The sequence below is a fragment of the Telmatherina bonti genome, assembly GCF_933228915.1.
Source record: "Telmatherina bonti genome assembly, chromosome: 16".
In the NCBI taxonomy this organism is placed as follows: domain Eukaryota; kingdom Metazoa; phylum Chordata; class Actinopteri; order Atheriniformes; family Telmatherinidae; genus Telmatherina; species Telmatherina bonti.
In genome coordinates, this window is record NC_136614.1 from 3640883 (window position 1) to 3666087 (window position 25205).

A 25205-nucleotide genomic window follows, 5' to 3' on the forward strand; every position below is an offset into this window, starting at 1 on the left:
AAATAACCAGTAAACCCAGTTTATTTGTCCTCACTATCGAGTTAACCCGGTTTATTTCTCCTCACTAACCAGTAAATAACCAGTAAACCCAGTTTACTTGTCCTCACTATCCAGTTAACCCAGTTTATTTTTCCTCACTAACCAGTAAATAACCAGTAAACCCAGTTTATTTGTCCTCACTATCCAATTAACCCAGTTTATTTGTCCTCACTAACCAGTAAATAACCAGTAAACCCAGTTTATTTGTCCTCACTATCCAGTTAACCCAGTTTATTTGTCCTCACTAACCAGTAAATAACCAGTTCACCCAGTTTATTTGTCCTCACTCTCCAGTTAACCCAGTTTATTTGTCCTCACTAACCAGTAAATAACTAGTAAACCCAGATACACTGGGTTATCCAGTTAACCCAGTTTATCTGTCTTCACTAACCAGTAAACCCAGTGTGTGTGTCCTGCCTGCAGCCATGCATACAGCAGCAGAGACCTGGCCCGGGTCCCTCTGCTGCCCTCCACCAGCGTGGTGACGGGGAAGATGGTGAGCATCAACAGGGAGTCCAGGTCCATCCTGGTGTCTGGTGGTCAGAAGGTTCCCTACGACCACCTGTTCCTGTGCACTGGTCTGCAGTACCAGGTGAGTTAGCCGCCAGTAACAGCCTGATGGCGTCATGTACACAGATGCTTCCGGTTCTCCTCTTCCATGTCGTAACGACGGCTTTTTGTGGCTCACATGGAGACAAGCCCAATATTTGCTCTTCATCATGATGATGACTCTCTGCTCTATATTAGCGTGGCGCCAGTCGCCTTGTGAGGCGGTAATATTTAACTTTCCAGATGTTTCTGTAGCTTTACGTTGATGAACCTGAATTCATGGGGTCAGGATGTTAGAAGCAACCAATCAGAGCTAAATGTTCAGATCAGGACCCAGATCAGGTTTTTCCAGCTGGAGCCATCTGGGTTGAGAAGACTGTTGACTCAGCATCTTCCTCACACATCCTCGTCTTCATCAGACAGTGAAGGTGATTGTTCAATATGTCGGTAAAACTATTAGATCTGATGTTATTGATTATTGTCTTGTGCTGTAGGCGCCCTTTTCCGTCACCAGTCAGCCGGTCAGAAACAGCCCGTTACCGGCTCCGTCAGCTGACCTCAGATCCAGCAGCTCCGTCCCTTCCAACCTCTTCACCATCAACGACCTCCACGATGGCGAGGCTGCTCGCCGCTGGCTGTGTGGCGGCTTCGTGGAGGTGGAGGGTGAGAGAATGTTTGCATCCATTTTCCATCATCATTTGACCGATGAAGAAAGCGTCCATCGGTCTGGATGGTTTACTGATCAGCTGATCTCTGCCAGAAACCACTGATCAACACAAATGGAACATTTAGCAACTTTATTTTCACATCAACAACCAACAGCAGGGTAACTCGTGACCAGCGTTGGGCAGAGATCCCTCTGAGCTGGTCCCTCAGCGCCACACCAGAGCTGATGGAGTCTTCTTCCATCTCCACAGATCCTGCCATCGTCTATGGAAACAGCCTGGATGTCTACACCAGTGTAGAGACCCTGCTCCATCTCGGTATCCAGGGTTCTCGCATCCATCTGGTCCTCCCTCCTCCGGAGCCCGGGGTCTCCTGCTTTTCTGACTCGGCTGTAGACAAAGCTGTGACCACCGCCATGAAGACCTCCGGGGTCCACGTCCACAGCAACGCCGTCCTGATCCAGATGAAGAAGGATGAAGAAAGCGGCCGCCTGACGGCAGCAATGTTCTCCTCTGACACACAACCCTTCCATCTTCAGTGTGGAGTAAGTCAGACCTCCAGCCGCTTACTGGAGACAGTCATGTTGAAGCGATGGTGTCCAACTGGGCAAACTGGTCCCACGGTGCCAGACTCATTCCTGCTGCTGACAGATTACTGCTGCGTTCGCTGTCATTCATCCTCCCCATGTTAAGGGAAATATTCTGGAGATGTTTAGGGACCTGTAAACATTAAACACGTCAGATGTTCAGTCTTCATGACGTAACTGGATCTAAAAGTGAGTAAAAGGTTCCAGTGTTATCTTGACCTGCAGGTTCATCTCTGATGATGTCCAGCCTGTTCCTTGCTGATGACTCTGGTATCTATCCGTGTTTACGTGTTGTTGTTGTTAGGAGTGCCACCCGAGCAAATTTAAAGCTGCGGCTGCTTTAATTAGTTTTCACGTGGACCAACCACCTCTCTGTTTTCATGCTAAACAGATTTCTCCTTTCAGGTTTTCATCTACCTTTCCAGTAAAGGAGTTGACAATGATGCCTTCAGGAGCATCAGTAAATCTGCACTCGCCTTTGATGGCAGACTGATAATAAGCTCATCCTTCAGGACCAGGGATCCGGCTGTCTTTGCTGCCGGGCCTCTGACCAGGTACTCCTACCACTACTACACCAACAAGTCCCACCAACACTTCAGCTCCAAGGAGGTGGGCCAGGAGATGGCAGCCACGTTCCTGTCACTGTTAGATCCCACCAAGGCGCCGGAGGAGTCCCCGTCCGCTTTGGATTGTCCCGTACCGCAGTACAAGCAGCCCAGGATCCAAGGTGAGATCTGAGGCTGGTGTCCGGTGTGAGATCTAGGAAACTGCTGATGTAACCGGATTCATCCGCAGGATGTGGGGCGGCGTTTCCCATCTGTCGACCACGCCGAGGTGCTGCAGAGTCACCACGTCCCTTTCAGGGACACTCCAGGGGTTCCACAGGTTCTACGTGTTCCACAGATTCTACATGTTCCACAGGATCCACGTGTTCCACAGATTCTACATGTTCCACAGGTTCCACGTGTTCCACAGGTTCTACGTGTCCCACAGGTTCCACGTGTTCCACAGGTTCTACGTGTTCCACAGATTCTACATGTTCCACAGGATCCACGTGTTCCACAGATTCTACATGTTCCACAGGATCCACGTGTTCCACAGATTCTACATGTTCCACAGGATCCACGTGTTCCACAGATTCTACATGTTCCACAGGTTCCACGTGTTCCACAGGTTCTACGTGTCCCACAGGTTCCACGTGTTCCACAGGTTCTACGTGTTCCACAGGTTCCACGTGTTCCACAGGTTCTACGTGTTCCACAGGTTCTACGTGTTCCACAGATTCTACATGTTCCACAGGATCCACGTGTTCCACAGATTCTACATGTTCCACAGGTTCCACGTGTTCCACAGATTCTACATGTTCCACAGGATCCACGTGTTCCACAGATTCTACATGTTCCACAGGTTCCACGTGTTCCACAGGTTCTACGTGTTCCACAGATTCTACATGTTCCACAGGATCCACGTGTTCCACAGATTCTACATGTTCCACAGGTTCCACGTGTTCCACAGGTTCTACGTGTTCCACAGATTCTACATGTTCCACAGGATCCACGTGTTCCACAGATTCTACATGTTCCACAGGTTCCACGTGTTCCACAGGTTCTACGTGTCCCACAGGTTCCACGTGTTCCACAGGTTCTACGTGTTCCACAGATTCTACATGTTCCACAGGTTCCACGTGTTCCACAGGTTCTACGTGTTCCACAGGTACCATGTGTTCCACAGGTTCTACGTGTTCCACAGGATCCACGTGTTCCACAGATTCTACATGTTCCACAGGTTCCATGTGTTCCACAGGTTCTACGTGTCCCACAGGTTCCACGTGTTCCACAGGTTCTACGTGTTCCACAGATTCTACATGTTCCACAGGTTCCACGTGTTCCACAGATTCTACATGTTCCACAGGTACCATGTGTTCCACAGGATCCACGTGTTCCACAGGTTCTACGTGTTCCACAGGTACCATGTGTTCCACAGGTTCTACGTGTTCCACAGGTACCATGTGTTCCACAGGTTCTACGTGTTCTACAGGATCCACGTGTTCCACAGGTTCTACATGTTCCACAGGTACCATGTGTTCCATAGGTTCCACGTGTTCCACAGGTACCATGTGTTCCACAGGTTCCACGTGTTCCACAGGTACCATGTGTTCCACAGGTACCATGTGTTCCACAGGTTCCACGTGTTCCACAGGTACCATGTGTTCCACAGGTTCCACGTGTTCCACAGGTACCATGTGTTCCACAGGTACCATGTGTTCCACAGGTTCCACGTGTTCCACAGGTACCATGTGTTCCACAGGTACCATGTGTTCCACAGGTTCTACGTGTTCCACAGGTACCATGTGCTCCACAGGTTCTACGTGTTCTACAGGATCCACGTGTTCCACAGGTTCCATGTGTTCCACAGGTTCTACGTGTTCCACAGGTACCATGTGTTCCACAGGTACCATGTGTTCCACAGGTTCCACGTGTTCCACAGGTACCATGTGTTCCACAGGTTCTACGTGTTCTACAGGATCCACGTGTTCCACAGGTTCCATGTGTTCCACAGGTTCCACGTGTTCCACAGGTACCATGTGTTCCACAGGTACCATGTGTTCCACAGGTTCTACGTGTTCCACAGGTACCATGTGTTCCACAGGTTCTACGTGTTCTACAGGATCCACGTGTTCCACAGGTTCTACGTGTTCCACAGGTTCTACGTGTTCCACAGGTTCCACGTGTTCCACAGGTTCTACGTGTTCCACAGGTTCCACGTGTTCCACAGGTTCTACGTGTTCCACAGGTACCATGTGTTCCACAGGTTCTACGTGTTCCACAGGTTCTACGTGTTCTACAGGATCCACGTGTTCCACAGGTTCTACATGTTCCACAGGTTCCATGTGTTCCACAGGTTCTACGTGTTCCACAGGTACCATGTGTTCCACAGGTTCTACGTGTTCTACAGGATCCACGTGTTCCACAGGTTCTATGTGTTCCACAGGTACCATGTGTTCCACAGGTTCTACGTGTTCCACAGGTTCCATGTGTTCCACAGGTTCTACGTGTTCCACAGGTTCCATGTGTTCCACAGGTTGGAGCTCTGTAAACGGGAGGTGGGGGGCAGGTCTGTAAGCCGGGGGTTAATATCCTTTGTAGATGTTTGCATTTAAGAGACACTTTGAAGTAGATAAGAACTGCTCTACAACATTATTCTGACCTTCTGACCTCTAAGAGGCTCACAATATCCTTGTTTTTAATACCGTTGCATTAACAAAAGTGATGTTTTGTTTTTCTTCAGGCGGGAAACTTCCTGGACGATACAACTACCTACATGTAACTAAACCACTTGACCCCGACAAGGAGGTTCCTCCTAAACCTGTAAGTCCCCCCAACTTTTCATTAAAAGTCCCATATTAAACAAAATTCTACAGTCAAAAGGATTCCATCTTCACTGCACACCAGGTTTATTGGGAAAATGTACTAACTAGCAGCTGTTTGCAATAAACAAATCAAACAAGAAGCATTTAAAAAGCTCGACACAACTAATATAAGTGGTTTCTCCCAATTCAACAGAAAATTGCACTTTAAATGATCCTTGCAGTCCCCGAATGATTCAATACCCGATTAAAAGTCCCTATCAGGAGATCAGGTGTGACTGAGATGGAATACCTCAGAAAACCCGGACTGTTGGCTGTGACGTTGGATTGCATGTTAGAGGCTAAGTCAAGAGAGTGTCCGAAAACTCTGAGGAGAGATCATTACTTTGCATAAAGAAGGCAAAGGATGCAAAAAGAGAGCCGACATTTTAAATGTTCCTGGGTCGAGCCAGCAGCAAAGTTCACAAGTTTTCAGCTGAGGGTACAGTGACTACAGTGGACATGGCAGAAAGAGGAAGCTATCAATGGCTGCTACCAGATTTCTAGGTAGGCAGGTGGTCAAAAACCCTCGACAGACTGCAAAAGACCTGCAGCATGTCTTGGTAGCAGCAGGCGCTGAGGTTTCAGTTTCCACAGTAAAGTGCCCACTACGACGTGCACCACTACTGACTCAACAGCACAAGGGACTTCCTCTCCAATCTGCTCAACACTGGAGAAAAAAGGTTTGGGATGCTTCTCTATCGAGAGATGAAACAAAACAAGAACTTTTCAGGCCTTTGGAACAGCAGTTCAATATGTCTCGAGGAAGGAATTTGGGAGGGGTGGGGCCTCAAAGTTTGATGCCTCGCTTTGAAAACTATTCAAAATCAGCAGGTTGTACATGTTTTTACCAGTTCTGTCTTTCAAGCCTTTTTTTTTTTTTAACTCTGAACATTTATTGTTGTATGTTAAATACTATGCTGGACCTCGCCCACCATAAGTCTATGCCTATCGCATCATTGAAGGCGGCTCTTCAGGATACAGTGCCCTGGAAGTTTGAAACCTTGGCCCTCTTTAAGTTCAACGCCGAAACGCCCCCCTTTGGTCTAAAGTGATCTGCCACAGGAAGATGGCCGTGGACTTGTGATAGTGACTAACTGCGACTCAGTGGCTGACTGCGACCCGGTGGCTGACTGCGACCCGGTGGCTGACTGCGACCCGGTGGCTGACTGCGACCCAGTGGCTGACTGCGACTCAGTGGCTGACTGCGACCCAGTGGCTGACTGCGACCCGGTGGCTGACTGCGACCCGGTGGCTGACTGCGACCCAGTGGCTGACTGCGACCCGGTGGCTGACTGCGACCCGGTGGCTGACTGCCACTCAGTGGCTGACTGCGACTCAGTGGCTGACTGCGACCCGGTGGCTGACTGCCACTCAGTGGCTGACTGCGACCCAGTGGCTGACTGCGACCCGGTGGCTGACTGCGACCCGGTGGCTGACTGCCACTCAGTGGCTGACTGCGACTCAGTGGCTGACTGCGACCCGGTGGCTGACTGCCACTCAGTGGCTGACTGCGACTCAGTGGCTGACTGCGACCCGGTGGCTGACTGCCACTCAGTGGCTGACTGCGACTCCGTGGCTGACTGCGACCCGGTGGCTGACTGCCACTCAGTGGCTGACTGCGACCCGGTGGCTGACTGCGACCCGGTGGCTGACTGCGACTCAGTGGCTGACTGCGACCCGGTGGCTGACTGCGACCCGGTGGCTGACTGCGACCCGGTGGCTGACTGCGACCCAGTGGCTGACTGCGACCCAGTGGCTGACTGCGACCCAGTGGCTGACTGCGACTCCGTGGCTGACTGCGACCCGGTGGCTGACTGCGACCCAGTGGCTGACTGCGACCCGGTGGCTGACTGCGACCCAGTGGCTGACTGCGACCCGGTGGCTGACTGCGACCCGGTGGCTGACTGCCACTCAGTGGCTGACTGCGACTCGGTGGCTGACTGCGACTCGGTGGCTGACTGCGACTCGGTGGCTGACTGCGACTCAGTGGCTGACTGCGACCCGGTGGCTGACTGCCACTCAGTGGCTGACTGCGACTCAGTGGCTGACTGCGACTCAGTGGCTGACTGCGACTCGGTGGCTGACTGCGACTCAGTGGCTGACTGCGACCCGGTGGCTGACTGCCACTCAGTGGCTGACTGCGACCCAGTGGCTGACTGCGACTCGGTGGCTGACTGCGACTCGGTGGCTGACTGCGACTCGGTGGCTGACTGCGACTCAGTGGCTGACTGCGACCCGGTGGCTGACTGCCACTCAGTGGCTGACTGCGACTCGGTGGCTGACTGCGACTCGGTGGCTGACTGCGACTCGGTGGCTGACTGCGACTCAGTGGCTGACTGCGACCCGGTGGCTGACTGCCACTCAGTGGCTGACTGCGACCCAGTGGCTGACTGCGACTCAGTGGCTGACTGCGACCCGGTGGCTGACTGCCACTCAGTGGCTGACTGCGACTCAGTGGCTGACTGCGACTCAGTGGCTGACTGCGACCCAGTGGCTGACTGCGACCCAGTGGCTGACTGCGACTCGGTGGCTGACTGCGACCCAGTGGCTGACTGCGACCCAGTGGCTGACTGCGACCCAGTGGCTGACTGCGACCCAGTGGCTGACTGCGACTCGGTGGCTGACTGCGACCCAGTGGCTGACTGCGACCCAGTGGCTGACTGCGACCCAGTGGCTGACTGCGACCCAGTGGCTGACTGCGACTCGGTGGCTGACTGCGACCCAGTGGCTGACTGCGACCCAGTGGCTGACTGCGACCCAGTGGCTGACTGCGACCCGGTGGCTGACTGCGACTCGGTGGCTGACTGCGACCCAGTGGCTGACTGCGACCCAGTGGCTGACTGCGACCCAGTGGCTGACTGCGACCCAGTGGCTGACTGCGACCCAGTGGCTGACTGCGACCCAGTGGCTGACTGCGACCCGGTGGCTGACTGCCACTCAGTGGCTGACTGCGACTCGGTGGCTGACTGCGACCCAGTGGCTGACTGCGACTCAGTGGCTGACTGCGACCCAGTGGCTGACTGCGACCCAGTGGCTGACTGCGACCCAGTGGCTGACTGCGACCCAGTGGCTGACTGCGACCCAGTGGCTGACTGCGACCCAGTGGCTGACTGCGACCCAGTGGCTGACTGCGACCCAGTGGCTGACTGCGACTCAGTGGCTGACTGCGACTCAGTGGCTGACTGCCACCCGGTGGCTGACTGCGACTCGGTGGCTGACTGCGACCCGGTGGCTGACTGCGACTCGGTGGCTGACTGCGACTCAGTGGCTGACTGCGACTCAGTGGCTGACTGCGACCCGGTGGCTGACTGCGACCCAGTGGCTGACTGCGACCCGGTGGCTGACTGCGACCCGGTGGCTGACTGCGACTCGGTGGCTGACTGCGACTCAGTGGCTGACTGCGACTCAGTGGCTGACTGCGACTCAGTGGCTGACTGCGACCCAGTGGCTGACTGCGACCCAGTGGCTGACTGCGACTCAGTGGCTGACTGCGACTCAGTGGCTGACTGCGACCCAGTGGCTGACTGCGACCCAGTGGCTGACTGCGACCCAGTGGCTGACTGCGACCCAGTGGCTGACTGCGACCCGGTGGCTGACTGCGACCCGGTGGCTGACTGCCACCCGGTGGCTGACTGCGACCCGGTGGCTGACTGCGACCCGGTGGCTGACTGCGACCCAGTGGCTGACTGCGACCCGGTGGCTGACTGCGACCCGGTGGCTGACTGCGACTCGGTGGCTGACTGCGACTCAGTGGCTGACTGCGACTCAGTGGCTGACTGCGACTCAGTGGCTGACTGCGACCCAGTGGCTGACTGCGACCCAGTGGCTGACTGCGACTCAGTGGCTGACTGCGACTCAGTGGCTGACTGCGACCCAGTGGCTGACTGCGACCCAGTGGCTGACTGCGACTCAGTGGCTGACTGCGACTCAGTGGCTGACTGCGACTCAGTGGCTGACTGCGACTCAGTGGCTGACTGCGACTCAGTGGCTGACTGCGACTCAGTGGCTGACTGCGACTCAGTGGCTGACTGCCACCCGGTGGCTGACTGCGACTCAGTGGCTGACTGCCACCCAGTGGCTGACTGCCACCCGGTGGCTGACTGCGACTCAGTGGCTGACTGCCACCCAGTGGCTGACTGCCACCCAGTGGCTGACTGCGACTCAGTGGCTGACTGCCACCCAGTGGCTGACTGCGACTCAGTGGCTGACTGCCACCCAGTGGCTGACTGCCACCCAGTGGCTGACTGCGACTCAGTGGCTGACTGCGACTCAGTGGCTGACTGCGACTCAGTGGCTGACTGCGACTCAGTGGCTGACTGCCACTCAGTGGCTGACTGCGACTCAGTGGCTGACTGCGACTCAGTGGCTGACTGCGACTCAGTGGCTGACTGCCACCCAGTGGCTGACTGCCACCCAGTGGCTGACTGCCACTCAGTGGCTGACTGCGACTCGGTGGCTGACTGCCACCCAGTGGCTGACTGCGACTCAGTGGCTGACTGCGACTCAGTGGCTGACTGCCACCCAGTGGCTGACTGCGACTCAGTGGCTGACTGCGACTCAGTGGCTGACTGCGACTCGGTGGCTGACTGCCACCCAGTGGCTGACTGCGACTCAGTGGCTGACTGCGACTCAGTGGCTGACTGCCACCCAGTGGCTGACTGCGACTCAGTGGCTGACTGCCACCCAGTGGCTGACTGCCACCCAGTGGCTGACTGCGACTCGGTGGCTGACTGCGACTCAGTGGCTGACTGCGACTCAGTGGCTGACTGCGACTCGGTGGCTGACTGCCACCCAGTGGCTGACTGCGACTCAGTGGCTGACTGCCACCCAGTGGCTGACTGCGACTCAGTGGCTGACTGCCACCCAGTGGCTGACTGCCACCCAGTGGCTGACTGCGACTCAGTGGCTGACTGCGACTCAGTGGCTGACTGCGACTCAGTGGCTGACTGCCACCCAGTGGCTGACTGCGACTCAGTGGCTGACTGCGACTCAGTGGCTGACTGCCACCCAGTGGCTGACTGCGACTCAGTGGCTGACTGCGACTCAGTGGCTGACTGCCACCCAGTGGCTGACTGCCACCCAGTGGCTGACTGCGACTCAGTGGCTGACTGCCACCCAGTGGCTGACTGCGACTCAGTGGCTGACTGCCACTCAGTGGCTGACTGCGACTCAGTGGCTGACTGCCACCCAGTGGCTGACTGCGACTCAGTGGCTGACTGCGACCCAGTGGCTGACTGCGACCCAGTGGCTGACTGCCACCCAGTGGCTGACTGCGACCCAGTGGCTGACTGCGACCCAGTGGCTGACTGCGACTCAGTGGCTGACTGCGACTCAGTGGCTGACTGCGACCCAGTGGCTGACTGCCACCCAGTGGCTGACTGCGACTCAGTGGCTGACTGCGACCCAGTGGCTGACTGCGACTCAGTGGCTGACTGCCACCCAGTGGCTGACTGCGACTCAGTGGCTGACTGCCACCCAGTGGCTGACTGCGACTCAGTGGCTGACTGCCACCCAGTGGCTGACTGCGACTCAGTGGCTGACTGCCACCCAGTGGCTGACTGCGACCCAGTGGCTGACTGCGACCCAGTGGCTGACTGCGACCCAGTGGCTGACTGCGACTCAGTGGCTGACTGCGACCCAGTGGCTGACTGCGACCCAGTGGCTGACTGCGACCCAGTGGCTGACTGCGACCCAGTGGCTGACTGCGACCCAGTGGCTGACTGCGACTCAGTGGCTGACTGCGACCCAGTGGCTGACTGCGACTCAGTGGCTGACTGCGACCCAGTGGCTGACTGCGACCCAGTGGCTGACTGCGACTCAGTGGCTGACTGCGACCCAGTGGCTGACTGCCACCCAGTGGCTGACTGCCACCCAGTGGCTGACTGCCACTCAGTGGCTGACTGCGACTCGGTGGCTGACTGCGACCCAGTGGCTGACTGCCACCCAGTGGCTGACTGCGACCCGGTGGCTGACTGCGACTCGGTGGCTGACTGCCACCCAGTGGCTGACTGCGACTCAGTGGCTGACTGCGACCCAGTGGCTGACTGCCACTCAGTGGCTGACTGCGACCCAGTGGCTGACTGCCACCCAGTGGCTGACTGCCACCCAGTGGCTGACTGCGACTCAGTGGCTGACTGCCACTCAGTGGCTGACTGCGACTCGGTGGCTGACTGCCACTCAGTGGCTGACTGCGACTCGGTGGCTGACTGCGACCCAGTGGCTGACTGCCACCCAGTGGCTGACTGCCACTCAGTGGCTGACTGCGACTCGGTGGCTGACTGCCACCCAGTGGCTGACTGCGACCCAGTGGCTGACTGCCACCCAGTGGCTGACTGCCACCCAGTGGCTGACTGCGACTCAGTGGCTGACTGCGACTCAGTGGCTGACTGCGACCCAGTGGCTGACTGCGACCCAGTGGCTGACTGCGACCCAGTGGCTGACTGCGACCCGGTGGCTGACTGCGACTCGGTGGCTGACTGCGACTCAGTGGCTGACTGCGACCCGGTGGCTGACTGCGACCCGGTGGCTGACTGCGACCCAGTGGCTGACTGCGACCCAGTGGCTGACTGCGACCCAGTGGCTGACTGCCACCCAGTGGCTGACTGCGACTCAGTGGCTGACTGCCACCCAGTGGCTGACTGCGACCCAGTGGCTGACTGCGACCCAGTGGCTGACTGCGACCCAGTGGCTGACTGCGACTCAGTGGCTGACTGCGACCCAGTGGCTGACTGCGACCCAGTGGCTGACTGCGACCCAGTGGCTGACTGCGACCCAGTGGCTGACTGCGACCCAGTGGCTGACTGCGACTCAGTGGCTGACTGCCACCCAGTGGCTGACTGCCACCCAGTGGCTGACTGCGACTCAGTGGCTGACTGCGACTCGGTGGCTGACTGCCACCCAGTGGCTGACTGCGACTCGGTGGCTGACTGCGACTCAGTGGCTGACTGCGACTCAGTGGCTGACTGCGACTCGGTGGCTGACTGCGACTCGGTGGCTGACTGCGACTCAGTGGCTGACTGCGACCCAGTGGCTGACTGCCACCCAGTGGCTGACTGCGACTCAGTGGCTGACTGCCACCCGGTGGCTGACTGCCACCCAGTGGCTGACTGCCACCCGGTGGCTGACTGCCACTGGGTGGCTGACTGCGACCCAGTGGCTGACTGCGACCCAGTGGCTGACTGCGACCCAGTGGCTGACTGCCACCCAGTGGCTGACTGCCACTCAGTGGCTGACTGCGACTCAGTGGCTGACTGCCACTCAGTGGCTGACTGCCACCCAGTGGCTGACTGCCACCCAGTGGCTGACTGCGACCCAGTGGCTGACTGCCACCCAGTGGCTGACTGCGACTCGGTGGCTGACTGCCACCCAGTGGCTGACTGCGACTCAGTGGCTGACTGCCACCCAGTGGCTGACTGCGACTCAGTGGCTGACTGCCACCCAGTGGCTGACTGCGACTCAGTGGCTGACTGCGACCCAATGGCTGACTGCGACCCAGTGGCTGACTGCGACCCAGTGGCTGACTGCGACCCAATGGCTGACTGCGACCCAGTGGCTGACTGCCACCCAGTGGCTGACTGCGACCCAATGGCTGACTGCGACCCAGTGGCTGACTGCGACCCAGTGGCTGACTGCCACCCAGTGGCTGACTGCCACTCAGTGGCTGACTGCGACTCAGTGGCTGACTGCCACCCAGTGGCTGACTGCGACTCAGTGGCTGACTGCCACTCAGTGGCTGACTGCCACCCAGTGGCTGACTGCCACCCAGTGGCTGACTGCGACTCGGTGGCTGACTGCCACCCAGTGGCTGACTGCGACTCAGTGGCTGACTGCCACCCAGTGGCTGACTGCGACTCAGTGGCTGACTGCCACCCAGTGGCTGACTGCGACTCAGTGGCTGACTGCCACTCAGTGGCTGACTGCCACTCAGTGGCTGACTGCCACCCAGTGGCTGACTGCGACTCAGTGGCTGACTGCCACCCAGTGGCTGACTGCGACTCAGTGGCTGACTGCGACCCAGTGGCTGACTGCCACCCAGTGGCTGACTGCCACCCAGTGGCTGACTGCCACCCAGTGGCTGACTGCGACTCAGTGGCTGACTGCCACCCAGTGGCTGACTGCCACCCAGTGGCTGACTGCCACTCAGTGGCTGACTGCGACTCGGTGGCTGACTGCCACCCAGTGGCTGACTGCGACTCAGTGGCTGACTGCCACCCAGTGGCTGACTGCCACTCAGTGGCTGACTGCGACTCAGTGGCTGACTGCCACCCAGTGGCTGACTGCGACTCGGTGGCTGACTTCCACCCAGTGGCTGACTGCGACTCGGTGGCTGACTGCCACCCAGTGGCTGACTGCGACTCAGTGGCTGACTGCCACTCAGTGGCTGACTGCGACTCAGTGGCTGACTGCCACTCAGTGGCTGACTGCGACTCGGTGGCTGACTGCCACCCAGTGGCTGACTGCGACTCAGTGGCTGACTGCCACCCAGTGGCTGACTGCCACCCAGTGGCTGACTGCGACTCAGTGGCTGACTGCCACCCAGTGGCTGACTGCCACTCAGTGGCTGACTGCGACTCGGTGGCTGACTGCCACCCAGTGGCTGACTGCCACTCAGTGGCTGACTGCGACTCGGTGGCTGACTGCCACTCAGTGGCAGTCAGCCACTCAGTGGCTGACTGCCACTCAGTGGCTGACTGCGACTCAGTGGCTGACTGCGACTCAGTGGCTGACTGCCACCCAGTGGCTGACTGCCACTCAGTGGCTGACTGCGACTCGGTGGCTGACTGCCACTCAGTGGCTGACTGCCACTCAGTGGCTGACTGCCACCCAGTGGCTGACTGCCACTCAGTGGCTGACTGCGACTCGGTGGCTGACTGCCACCCAGTGGCTGACTGCCACTCAGTGGCTGACTGCGACTCAGTGGCTGACTGCCACCCAGTGGCTGACTGCCACTCAGTGGCTGACTGCGACTCGGTGGCTGACTGCCACTCAGTGGCAGTCAGCCACTCAGTGGCTGACTGCCACTCAGTGGCTGACTGCCACCCAGTGGCTGACTGCCACCCAGTGGCTGACTGCGACTCGGTGGCTGACTTCCACCCAGTGGCTGACTGCGACTCGGTGGCTGACTGCCACCCAGTGGCTGACTGCGACTCAGTGGCTGACTGCCACTCAGTGGCTGACTGCGACTCAGTGGCTGACTGCCACTCAGTGGCTGACTGCGACTCGGTGGCTGACTGCCACCCAGTGGCTGACTGCGACTCAGTGGCTGACTGCCACCCAGTGGCTGACTGCCACCCAGTGGCTGACTGCGACTCAGTGGCTGACTGCCACCCAGTGGCTGACTGCCACCCAGTGGCTGACTGCCACTCAGTGGCTGACTGCGACTCGGTGGCTGACTGCCACCCAGTGGCTGACTGCGACTCAGTGGCTGACTGCCACCCAGTGGCTGACTGCCACTCAGTGGCTGACTGCGACTCGGTGGCTGACTGCCACCCAGTGGCTGACTGCGACTCAGTGGCTGACTGCGACCCAGTGGCTGACTGCGACCCGGTGGCTGACTGCGACCCGGTGGCTGACTGCCACTCGGTGGCTGACTGCGACTCAGTGGCTGACTGCGACCCAGTGGCTGACTGCCACCCAGTGGCTGACTGCGACCCGGTGGCTGACTGCCACTCGGTGGCTGACTGCGACTCAGTGGCTGACTGCCACCCAGTGGCTGACTGCGACCCGGTGGCTGACTGCCACTCAGTGGCTGACTGCGACTCAGTGGCTGACTGCGACCCAGTGGCTGACTGCCACCCAGTGGCTGACTGCGACTCAGTGGCTGACTGCGACCCAGTGGCTGACTGCCACCCAGTGGCTGACTGCCACCCGGTGGCTGACTGCGACCCGGTGGCTGACTGCCACTCAGTGGCTGACTGCCACTCAGTGGCTGACTGCGACCCGGTGGCTGACTGCCACTCAGTGGCTGACTGCGACTCAGTGGCTGACTGCGACCCAGTGGCTGACTGCCACCCAGTGGCTGACTGCCACCCGGTGGCTGACTGCGACCCGGTGGCTGACTGCGACCCGGTGGCTGACTGCGACCCGGTGGCTGACTGCGACCCGGTGGCTGACTGCGACCCAGTGGCTGACTGCCACCCAGTGGCTGACTGCGACTCAGTGGCTGACTGCCACCCAGTGGCTGACTGCGACCCAGTGGCTGACTGCCACTCGGTGGCTGACTGCGACCCGGTGGCTGACTGCGACCCAATGGCTGACTGCGACCCGGTGGCTGACTGCGACCCGGTGGCTGACTGCGACCCAATGGCTGACTGCGACCCGGTGGCTGACTGCGACCCGGTGGCTGACTGCGACCCAGTGGCTGACTGCGACCCAGTGGCTGACTGCCACTCAGTGGCTGACTGCGACCCAGTGGCTGACTGCCACTCAGTGGCTGACTGCGACCCAGTGGCTGACTGCCACTCAGTGGCTGACTGCGACCCAGTGGCTGACTGCGACCCAGTGGCTGACTGCGACCCGGTGGCTGACTGCGACCCAGTGGCTGACTGCGACCCAGTGGCTGACTGCCACTCAGTGGCTGACTGCCACCCAGTGGCTGACTGCCACCCAGTGGCTGACTGCCACCCAGTGGCTGACTGCCACCCAGTGGCTGACTGCCACCCAGTGGCTGACTGCCACCCAGTGGCTGACTGCGACCCAGTGGCTGACTGCGACCCAGTGGCTGACTGCGACCCAGTGGCTGACTGCCACTCAGTGGCTGACTGCCACCCAGTGGCTGACTGCCACCCAGTGGCTGACTGCGACCCAGTGGCTGACTGCGACCCAGTGGCTGACTGCCACCCAGTGGCTGACTGCCACCCAGTGGCTGACTGCCACCCAGTGGCTGACTGCCACCCAGTGGCTGACTGCCACCCAGTGGCTGACTGCGACCCAGTGGCTGACTGCCACTCAGTGGCTGACTGCCACCCAGTGGCTGACTGCCACCCAGTGGCTGACTGCGACCCAGTGGCTGACTGCCACCCAGTGGCTGACTGCCACTCAGTGGCTGACTGCGACCCGGTGGCTGACTGCGACCCAGTGGCTGACTGCGACCCAGTGGCTGACTGCCACTCAGTGGCTGACTGCCACCCAGTGGCTGACTGCGACCCGGTGGCTGACTGCGACCCGGTGGCTGACTGCGACCCGGTGGCTGACTGCGACCCAGTGGCTGCCTGCAACACAAACTTGGCACCACACAACACTTGGCTGACCATCGCTTTTCTCCATGATGGCCCCATTTTCATCCATCTGTAAATCGTCGGGAGCTCCTGAGAGATGCGGTGAGTGGACATCCAGGACTAGTTGGGTGCATACTCCTGTGCAGGTTTGGACCAAAATCCTCCTCAGCTGTGGCAGGGACTTCCACTGCAAATATCACTGACTCCTTTCCTACAGCTGTTGCTGTAGGGATTTTTGCCTTATCTTTATGTACTGCAACGTACACCAGCAGCTAGAACTGGCCCTCATGATCATCACCCATAGATCTCCATTGCTGGATCATCCCTGCTCAGATATGTCCATAGTGCCAGGTGTTGCACATTCTGTTGTCCTCGTGGCCTTGTTAGAGACATTGCAGACTCCCCCCACAAGCTTTCACATAGCCACCCTTCTGTTTCCAGTATCATACAATAGTGCAAGGAGGTACAAACATTCTAAAATAGACTCATCCCATGTAGTGTATACTGCCACTGACTCATCCCCCAGTGCTAGACACTGCCACTGACTCATCCCCCAGTGCTAGACACTGCCACTGACTCATCCCCCAGTGCTAGACACTGCCACTGACTCATCCCCCAGTGCTGGACACTGCCACTGACTCATCCCCCAGTGCTGGACACTGCCACTGACTCATCCCCCAGTGCTGGATACTGCCACTGACTCATCCCCCAGTGCTGGACACTGCCACTGACTCATCCCCCAGTGCTAGACACTGCCACTGACTCATCCCCCAGTGCTGGACACTGCCACTGACTCATCCCCCAGTGCTAGACACTGCCACTGACTCATCCCCCAGTGCTGGATACTGCCACTGACTCATCCCCCAGTGCTGGATACTGCCACTGACTCATCCCCCAGTGCTGGACACTGCCACTGACTCATCCCCCAGTGCTGGACACTGCCACTGACTCATCTCCCAGTGCTGGACACTGCCACTGACTCATCCCCCAGTGCTGGACACTGCCACTGACTCATACCCCAGTGTTGGACACTGCCACTGACTCATCCCCCAGTGTTGGACACTGCCACTGACTCATCCCCCAGTGCTGGATACTGCCACTGACTCATCCCCCAGTGTTGGACACTGCCACTGACTCATCCCCCAGTGCTGGACACTGCCACTGACTCATACCCCAGTGCTGGACACTGCCACTGACTCATACCCCAGTGCTGGACACTGCCACTGACTCATCCCCCAGTGTTGGACACTGCCACTGACTCATACCCCAGTGTTGGACACTGCCACTGACTCATCTCCCAGTGCTGGACACTGCCACTGACTCATACCCCAGTGCTGGACACTGCCACTGACTCATCCCCCAGTGCTGGATACTGCCACTGACTCATCCCCCAGTGCTGGATACTGCCACTGACTCATCCCCCAGTGCCACTGACTCATCCCCCAGTGCTGGATACTGCCACTGACTCATCCCCCAGTGCTGGACACTGCCACTGACTCATACCCCAGTGTTGGACACTGCCACTGACTCATCCCCCAGTGCCACTGACTCATCCCCCAGTGCTGGACACTGCCACTGACTCATCCCCCAGTGCTAGACACTGCCACTGACTCATCCCCCAGTGTTGGACACTGCCACTGACTCATCCCCCAGTGCTGGACACTGCCACTGACTCATCCCCCAGTGCTGGACACTGCCACTGACTCATCCCCCAGTGCTGGACACTGCCACTGACTCATCCCCCAGTGCTGGACACTGCCACTGACTCATCCCCCAGTGCTGGACACTGCCACTGACTCATCCCCCAGTGCTGGACACTGCCACTGACTCATCCCCCAGTGCTGGACACTGCCACTGACTCATCCCCCAGTGCTGGACACTGCCACTGACTCATCCCCCAGTGCTGGACACTGCCACTGACTCATCCCCCAGTGCTGGACACTGCCACTGACTCATCCCCCAGTGTTGGACACTGCCACTGACTCATCCCCCAGTGTTGGACACTGCCACTGACTCATCCCCCAGTGCTGGACACTGCCACTGACTCATCCCCCAGTGCCACTGACTCATCCCCCAGTGCTGGATACTGCCACTGACTCATCCCCCAGTGCTGGATACTGCCACTGACTCATCCCCCAGTGCTGGACACTGCCACTGACTCATCCCCCAGTGCTGGACACTGCCACTGACTCATCCCCCAGTGCTGGATACTGCCACTGACTCATCCCCCAGTGCTGGATACTGCCACTGACTCATCCCCCTAAAATCATGAAGTGGTTGCGAGTGAAAGCCACATCTGTCACAGTAACCACGGTGGAGAGGTAAATCAATGATTGACATGTGCATGGAGATATTCTTGAATCAGTCAGAAATGTCTGTCCTCCCGGGGACAGAGCATCCCACCCTGCTGGGTTTTAGATCCAGGCTGCAGATTATATGGATTGTCTGTCTGTCTGCTGGGATTACAGGATGGAGCGATAGTAACAGGACGAGTAGAGTCAGGAAACTACTTCTGTCTCCATCTGGACAACAACCAGCTGGTGGAGACACTCACCTGTTTGTCTCTAAAACCTCTTGCTGTCTTCAACTTCCTGAGTCTGTTTGGGAAGCACGAGCAGCTGCTGGGGGGCCTACTGAGCCACTACCAGCAAGGTCTGGTCCAAGACTTGTACAGGTAAGGCGTCCTCTACATACAGGTTCCCCTGTGGACACGGCCAGGGCGTGTCCTCGACGTACCCAGACCAGTCTGTAGGTTACCCTGTTGTCATATTTCTAAATATTTTGACCATTAAAACTGTTCAGTTGTTCAAATCAGAATCAATATGTGTGTAAATGGAAGTATCTGTTGGTAGATGAGATAAAACGAGTAGACACCAGCTGGTGTTGTGAGATAAGGAAAACATGTGGAACATCTGGCTGATAGATTCTGGATGCATTTATCTCCTGCAGCTTCTTCAGGCAGAGCTGGTGTTTGGCAGTTTTCCACGACCGTTTTCCTGACCTTCAGCAGGAGATTCTGCAGATCAGGTCATCCAGCCAGAAGGTTTGGATATTCTTCTTTCCCTCACAAAGGCTCCCTCCTCCCTGCTTTAAATGAGACACCATGACACCTCTTTATCGATGTCAGATGTCAGGACGTTTGACTTGTGTGTCGTTAAGCTACAAGAGAAGCAGAGAGAAGAGCTTCAGTCTGTCCTGATGTTTCATGTTGTTGTGGAAAAATAATAACCTTCTCATCTTCCCAACATCATTTCACTTCCACTCTGGTCTCATCTGTCTAAAGAACAGACTTAGGCTCCTAAAAAAGGGGGACCACCACCCCAGTCTGCCAGTCCAGAGGCACTGTCCCCGATGTCCACGCGATGCTGCAGAGGCGTGTCAGCCAGGACAGCCTCTGCAGAACTCCTCCCATGCCCGAGTTTTTACCTCGGCAACAGATGAAGCCGCATGCCGCTTAGCCTGTCGGTACCCATCAGCTGCCTCCAGAGTCCCACAGGCCAAGAAGGCCCGATAGGACTCCTTCTTCAGCTTGACGGCATCCTTCACTGCTGGTGTCCACCAACGAGTCCTGGGATTACCGCCACGACAGGCACCAACGACCTTACAGCCACAGCTCCGGCTGGCCGCCTCAGCAATAGAGGCACGGAACACAGCCCATTCAGACTCAATGTCCCCCGCCTCACTCGGGACATTTCAAGCTGAGCCTGATCGGGCCCCATGGACAACGTCTGGTCTTGCACCACCTCCAGGCCTGGCTCCATACGGGGCGCCAGTGACCTTCAGCTGGACCTTTAGACACCTGTCTGCTATGGGTGACCCTACCAGGAGCATGAAGCCCCAGACAATGTAGCTACTAGGATCTTCAGGACACACAAACCCCCCGCCAGGAAAAGGTGACGTCTCGGGGAGCAGATCTATAAAACATCAGAATAAAATACTGGAGTTTTTTTCCTCCCTTCCCCTCCTTCTTCAGTCTCTTGGACTCCAACAATATTGAGTCAAACAAGATGTGTAGTCAGGTGTGCAGGTTCTGAAGGCCCTCCAGGTCTCTACCTGAACAAACAACTTGTCCTGTTGTGTTTCCAGGATCAGCAGTCAGGGGGCCAGATGGAGGAGCCTGGCTCAGACCGGGTCCTGGTCTCTGCAGAGGGGTGTGAAGATACAGAGATCCAAGCAGCTGTGAGGAACAATGCGGTGAAATATCTGAGCTTCAACCAAAACCTGCTGCCGATGTTCTCCTCGCCAGGAATGCTGTAGCCCGACCCCCACACCTTTCTGTCCTGATAAAACAACTCTCTCACTGCTGTTTGACTTTGCTGTGAATTTGTCTCATTTACAGTTAGAGGATCTTAAAGCCTCGATGAACCTGTTAGATGATCTCAGTAGAACATATTCTACTAAATCTGCTAAAAATAAAGACTGCAGGAGAATATCGGTTGTCTTCAGAGAAATACGTCCCATAAAATACCTGGAGCAGCGCGTGGCGCCTTCAGGGACTGTAGATAAAGGAGGAGGCGGGGTGTCGTTCTACAGCTGTATGCCAATGAAGCTTAAACAGACAATATGCCCCCCCCCCTTCGCTCCTGCTCCCACCGTCCCAGTTCCACTTCACACTGGTCTGGAACTGGGAGGACTAAACGCTCCTGCCCCGAACGTCCTACCAGGGTCTGCAGCTGGGGGGGGGGGGCGATGTCAGCTTCTGTTTTTACCTGCTTTGTCTGTTTGTGTACGAGATGACGTTAAAAGTTCTGGGGGGGGCGGGATGCACACACGGGTGGGGGGGGGGGGGTGTCCACGCGGGGTGTCTACGCGGGGGGGGGGCGGGGTGTCCATGCAAGGGGGCACACACATACATACACACACACACACACACACACACTCCGGGTTGGAGTGTGTGTGTAGTGTGTGTGTGTGGGGGGGGGCTGCAGGTACATCTGCTATGTAAATCCTCCCCAGATCACCCTCCCCCTCCCCGAATCCCCGGAGACCTGTGCTGCCTGTGATTGGTCCGTCCCGGGGGTTGGGGTGTGTGTTGGGGGGGGGGCTATCATTATAAAGCTGCCTGCGTGGTGAAGCAGCTCAGAGCAGCACGCGGACCCACCAGGACAGGGATCCGTGAGCGGATCCAAGTGGATTTCTTCTTCACTAAGTGCCTCGTGCCCCCCCCCCCCCCCCCCCCCCCCCCCATCCCCACCATGCCCAGAGGGTTTCTGGTGAAACGGAACAGGAAGACCGTGGCGTACCGGTTCCGCTCGGACGGGGGGGACGCGCCACCGTCCTCTTCTCCCTCCCCGCGCCTCGTCTCCATCCCGGCGCGCGCACACACGCCGACGCCCACCTGCGGGGCAGCCGTCCCGGAGCCGGACCTCAGACCCGTTCAGTTCGGGAACCAGGTGTTCCGTGCTCTGTACAGTCCCACGCGCGCGGTCAGCCAGGACCACGAGTCCTCCCCCACCCTGGACCACCTCTTCGTCCCGATGGAGCTGAAAGTCGGCTCCAGCAGCCGGACCGGCACCGAGCCGCTCCCCCCCGGGTCCAAACGACTGTCCCGGGACTCGGACCGGAGGACCAAACCGGTCTACAAGAAGATGAAAGCCATCAGGAAACCGTACTACGCGGATGACGTCACCACGTCTCCGGTTCTGGGACTAAAGATTAAAGAAGCTCCGGTGGACCAGAGCCCCCCCAGGTCGCAGGGCAGCGGCGGGGACTTTGTCTGCCAGCTGTGCCGGGAGGCTCACGCGGACCCGCTGGCTCTGGCGCAGCACAAGTGCTCCAGGATAGTCCGGGTCGAGTACCGGTGTCCCGAGTGTGGCAAGGTGTTCAGCTGCCCGGCCAACCTGGCGTCGCACCGGCGCTGGCACAAGCCGCGGCTCGCGGACAGCAAGGACACCCCCAGCCCGGAGCCGTCCGGGTCCGGCTCGGAGGACGGACCGGAAGACTGCAACCAGTGCGGGAAGAGGTTTAAGCGCCACGCGCACCCGAGGAAACACCCGCATGACGAGCACGCGCGGCGCCGCTCAACCTGAGCGCGAGCACCGGCCCCCCCCTGTCCGATCTGCGGGGGGAGGTTCAGCAGCAGGGGGGGGCAGGAGCGCCACACCCGCCTGCTGCACGCGGCGCAGGTGCTCCCCTGCAAATACTGCCCCGCCCTCTTCCACACCTCCCCGGGACTCGCGAGACACATCAACAAGTGTCACCAGTCCGAGACCCGGCAGGTGGTCCTGCTGCAGATGCCGCTCCGCCCCGCCTGCTGACCCGGGACCCTGTCAGCCCGGATCCGGATCCGGGGGTGGGGTTAGGCTGTTAGACCTAAGAGGGTCCAGGTTTAGAGTCAGACCTGGTCCATGCCTCGGATCCTGCTGTAAAACTGCCTTAAACTCAACAGATTGTTTTCCAGCCTCTTGCTGCCATAAACTTTATTTAATCTACTGTTATCTATTTATTTATTTATTCTATTATTGATGTGAATTGTTGCTCCTTGTGGTCAAAGCTGTTTTAGCCAAAAAGTGTTTTTCTTTCCTCCTGAAGGTGTTCATGTGACTTAACCACTTATTATCAATAAGAAGCTTTTCATTGATTGTTTTCTTCTTTTTTTATTTTGATTTATTTATTGATCTAAAACTGCTCTGGATGTTTCTGTTAAATGTCCAAAATAATAAAAACCAAACTGAGAAACAGAATTTTATGTTTTCTGGATGTTTTTTGACCCCAGTCTATTTATTTGACTTAAAATATGTCTTCAGTAGATTTTACCTGTGAAATGATCTGAAAACCGGACGTGGCTTCTTCCTGATGTAGCGGCCAACACGTGTCCAGGATTGACTGGTAGGAGTTTTAGATTTATTTAGCTTTATTATTCATTTCTGATTTTCTTTTTCATATCTAAACAAAACACAAAAATCAGATCATCTTTCATGGAATAAACACGGACCACGTCACTGTACACAACTTTGATATAACTTTACATGTCGCGTTGTTTGTCCAGACCTGCAGAGCAAAGTCCATCATGTCCACCGTCTCACCGGTCCTCACAAAGGCTGAAAGCAGCAGACATGATCATCTGGAGCTGCACTTCACACATCAACACACCACGACACAAGTGTGACCTGCAGACCGACCTGCGGACCGACCTGTAGACTGACCTGCAGACCGACCTGTAGACCGACCTGTAGACTGACCTGCAGACCGACCTGTAGACCGACCTGTAGACTGACCTGCAGACCGACCTGCAGACCGACCTGTAGACCGACCTGTAGACTGACCTGCAGACCGACCTGCAGACCGACCTGTAGACTGACCTGCAGACCGACCTGCAGACCGACCTGTAGACCGACCTGTAGACTGACCTGCAGACCGACCTGTGGACCGACCTGTAGACTGACCTGCAGACCGACCTGTAGACCGACCTGTAGACCGACCTGTAGACTGACCTGCAGACCGACCTGTAGACCGACCTGTAGACCGACCTGTAGACTGACCTGCAGACCGACCTGTAGACCGACCTGTAGACTGACCTGCAGACCGACCTGTAGACCGACCTGTAGACTGACCTGCAGACCGACCTGCAGACCGACCTGTAGACCGACCTGTAGACTGACCTGCAGACCGACCTGCAGACCGACCTGTAGACCGACCTGTAGACTGACCTGCAGACCGACCTGTGGACCGACCTGTAGACTGACCTGCAGACCGACCTGTAGACCGACCTGTAGACTGACCTGCAGACCGACCTGCAGACCGACCTGTAGACTGACCTGTAGACTGACCTGCAGACCGACCTGCAGACCGACCTGTAGACCGACCTGTAGACTGACCTGCAGACCGACCTGCAGACCGACCTGTAGACCGACCTGTAGACTGACCTGCAGACCGACCTGCAGACCGACCTGTGGACCGACCTGTAGACTGACCTGCAGACCGACCTGCAGACCGACCTGTGGACCGACCTGTAGACTGACCTGCAGACCGACCTGCAGACCGACCTGCAGACCGACCTGTAGACCGACCTGTAGACTGACCTGCAGACCGACCTGCAGACCGACCTGTGGACCGACCTGCAGACTGACCTGCAGACCGACCTGCAGACCGACCTGTGGACCGACCTGCAGACCGACCTGCGGACCGACCTGTGGACCGACCTGCAGACTGACCTGCAGACCGACCTGCAGACCGACCTGTGGACCGACCTGTAGACTGACCTGCAGACCGACCTGCAGACCGACCTGCAGACCAACCTGTAGACTGACCTGCAGACCGACCTGTAGACCGACCTGTAGACTGACCTGCAGACCGACCTGTAGACCGACCTGCGGACCGACCTGTGGACCGACCTGTAGACTGACCTGCAGACCGACCTGCAGACCGACCTGTAGACCGACCTGTAGACTGACCTGCAGACCGACCTGTAGACCGACCTGTAGACTGACCTGCAGACCGACCTGTAGACCGACCTGCAGACCGACCTGCAGACCGACCTGCAGACCGACCTGTAGACTGACCTGTAGACTGACCTGTAGACCGACCTGCAGACCGACCTGCAGACCGACCTGTAGACTGACCTGTAGACTGACCTGTAGACTGACCTGTAGACCGACCTGTAGACTGACCTGTAGACCGACCTGCAGACCGACCTGCAGACCGACCTGTAGACCGACCTGTAGACTGACCTGTAGACTGACCAGTAGACCGACCTGTAGACTGATCTGCAGACCGACCTGCAGACCGACCTGCAGACAGA

General features: G+C 57.8%; 1 protein-coding gene and 1 pseudogene across 2 annotated transcripts in view; both read left to right on the forward strand.

Annotated features, from left to right (window-relative positions):
- cfap61 (cilia and flagella associated protein 61) overlaps positions 1–20722 on the forward strand; it is a gene marked incomplete at both ends in the record, with an annotated part of 124152 nt that extends 103430 nt beyond the window's left edge. Inside the window, 8 exons of the mRNA XM_079255675.1 lie at positions 463–631; positions 1083–1251; positions 1506–1798; positions 2246–2567; positions 5129–5208; positions 18934–19139; positions 19415–19508; positions 20552–20722. Of these exons, the coding sequence (XP_079111801.1) occupies positions 463–631; positions 1083–1251; positions 1506–1798; positions 2246–2567; positions 5129–5208; positions 18934–19139; positions 19415–19508; positions 20552–20722 (1504 nt within the window). The remainder of the gene's footprint in view (positions 1–462; positions 632–1082; positions 1252–1505; positions 1799–2245; positions 2568–5128; positions 5209–18933; positions 19140–19414; positions 19509–20551) is intronic.
- A 938-nt stretch (positions 20723–21660) lies between these two features.
- On the forward strand, positions 21661–22722 carry LOC306767318 (insulinoma-associated protein 1a-like; annotated as a pseudogene). The gene has a single exon. The product of its transcript is annotated as an insulinoma-associated protein 1a-like (transcript).
- The last annotated feature ends 2483 nt before the right edge of the window (positions 22723–25205 follow it).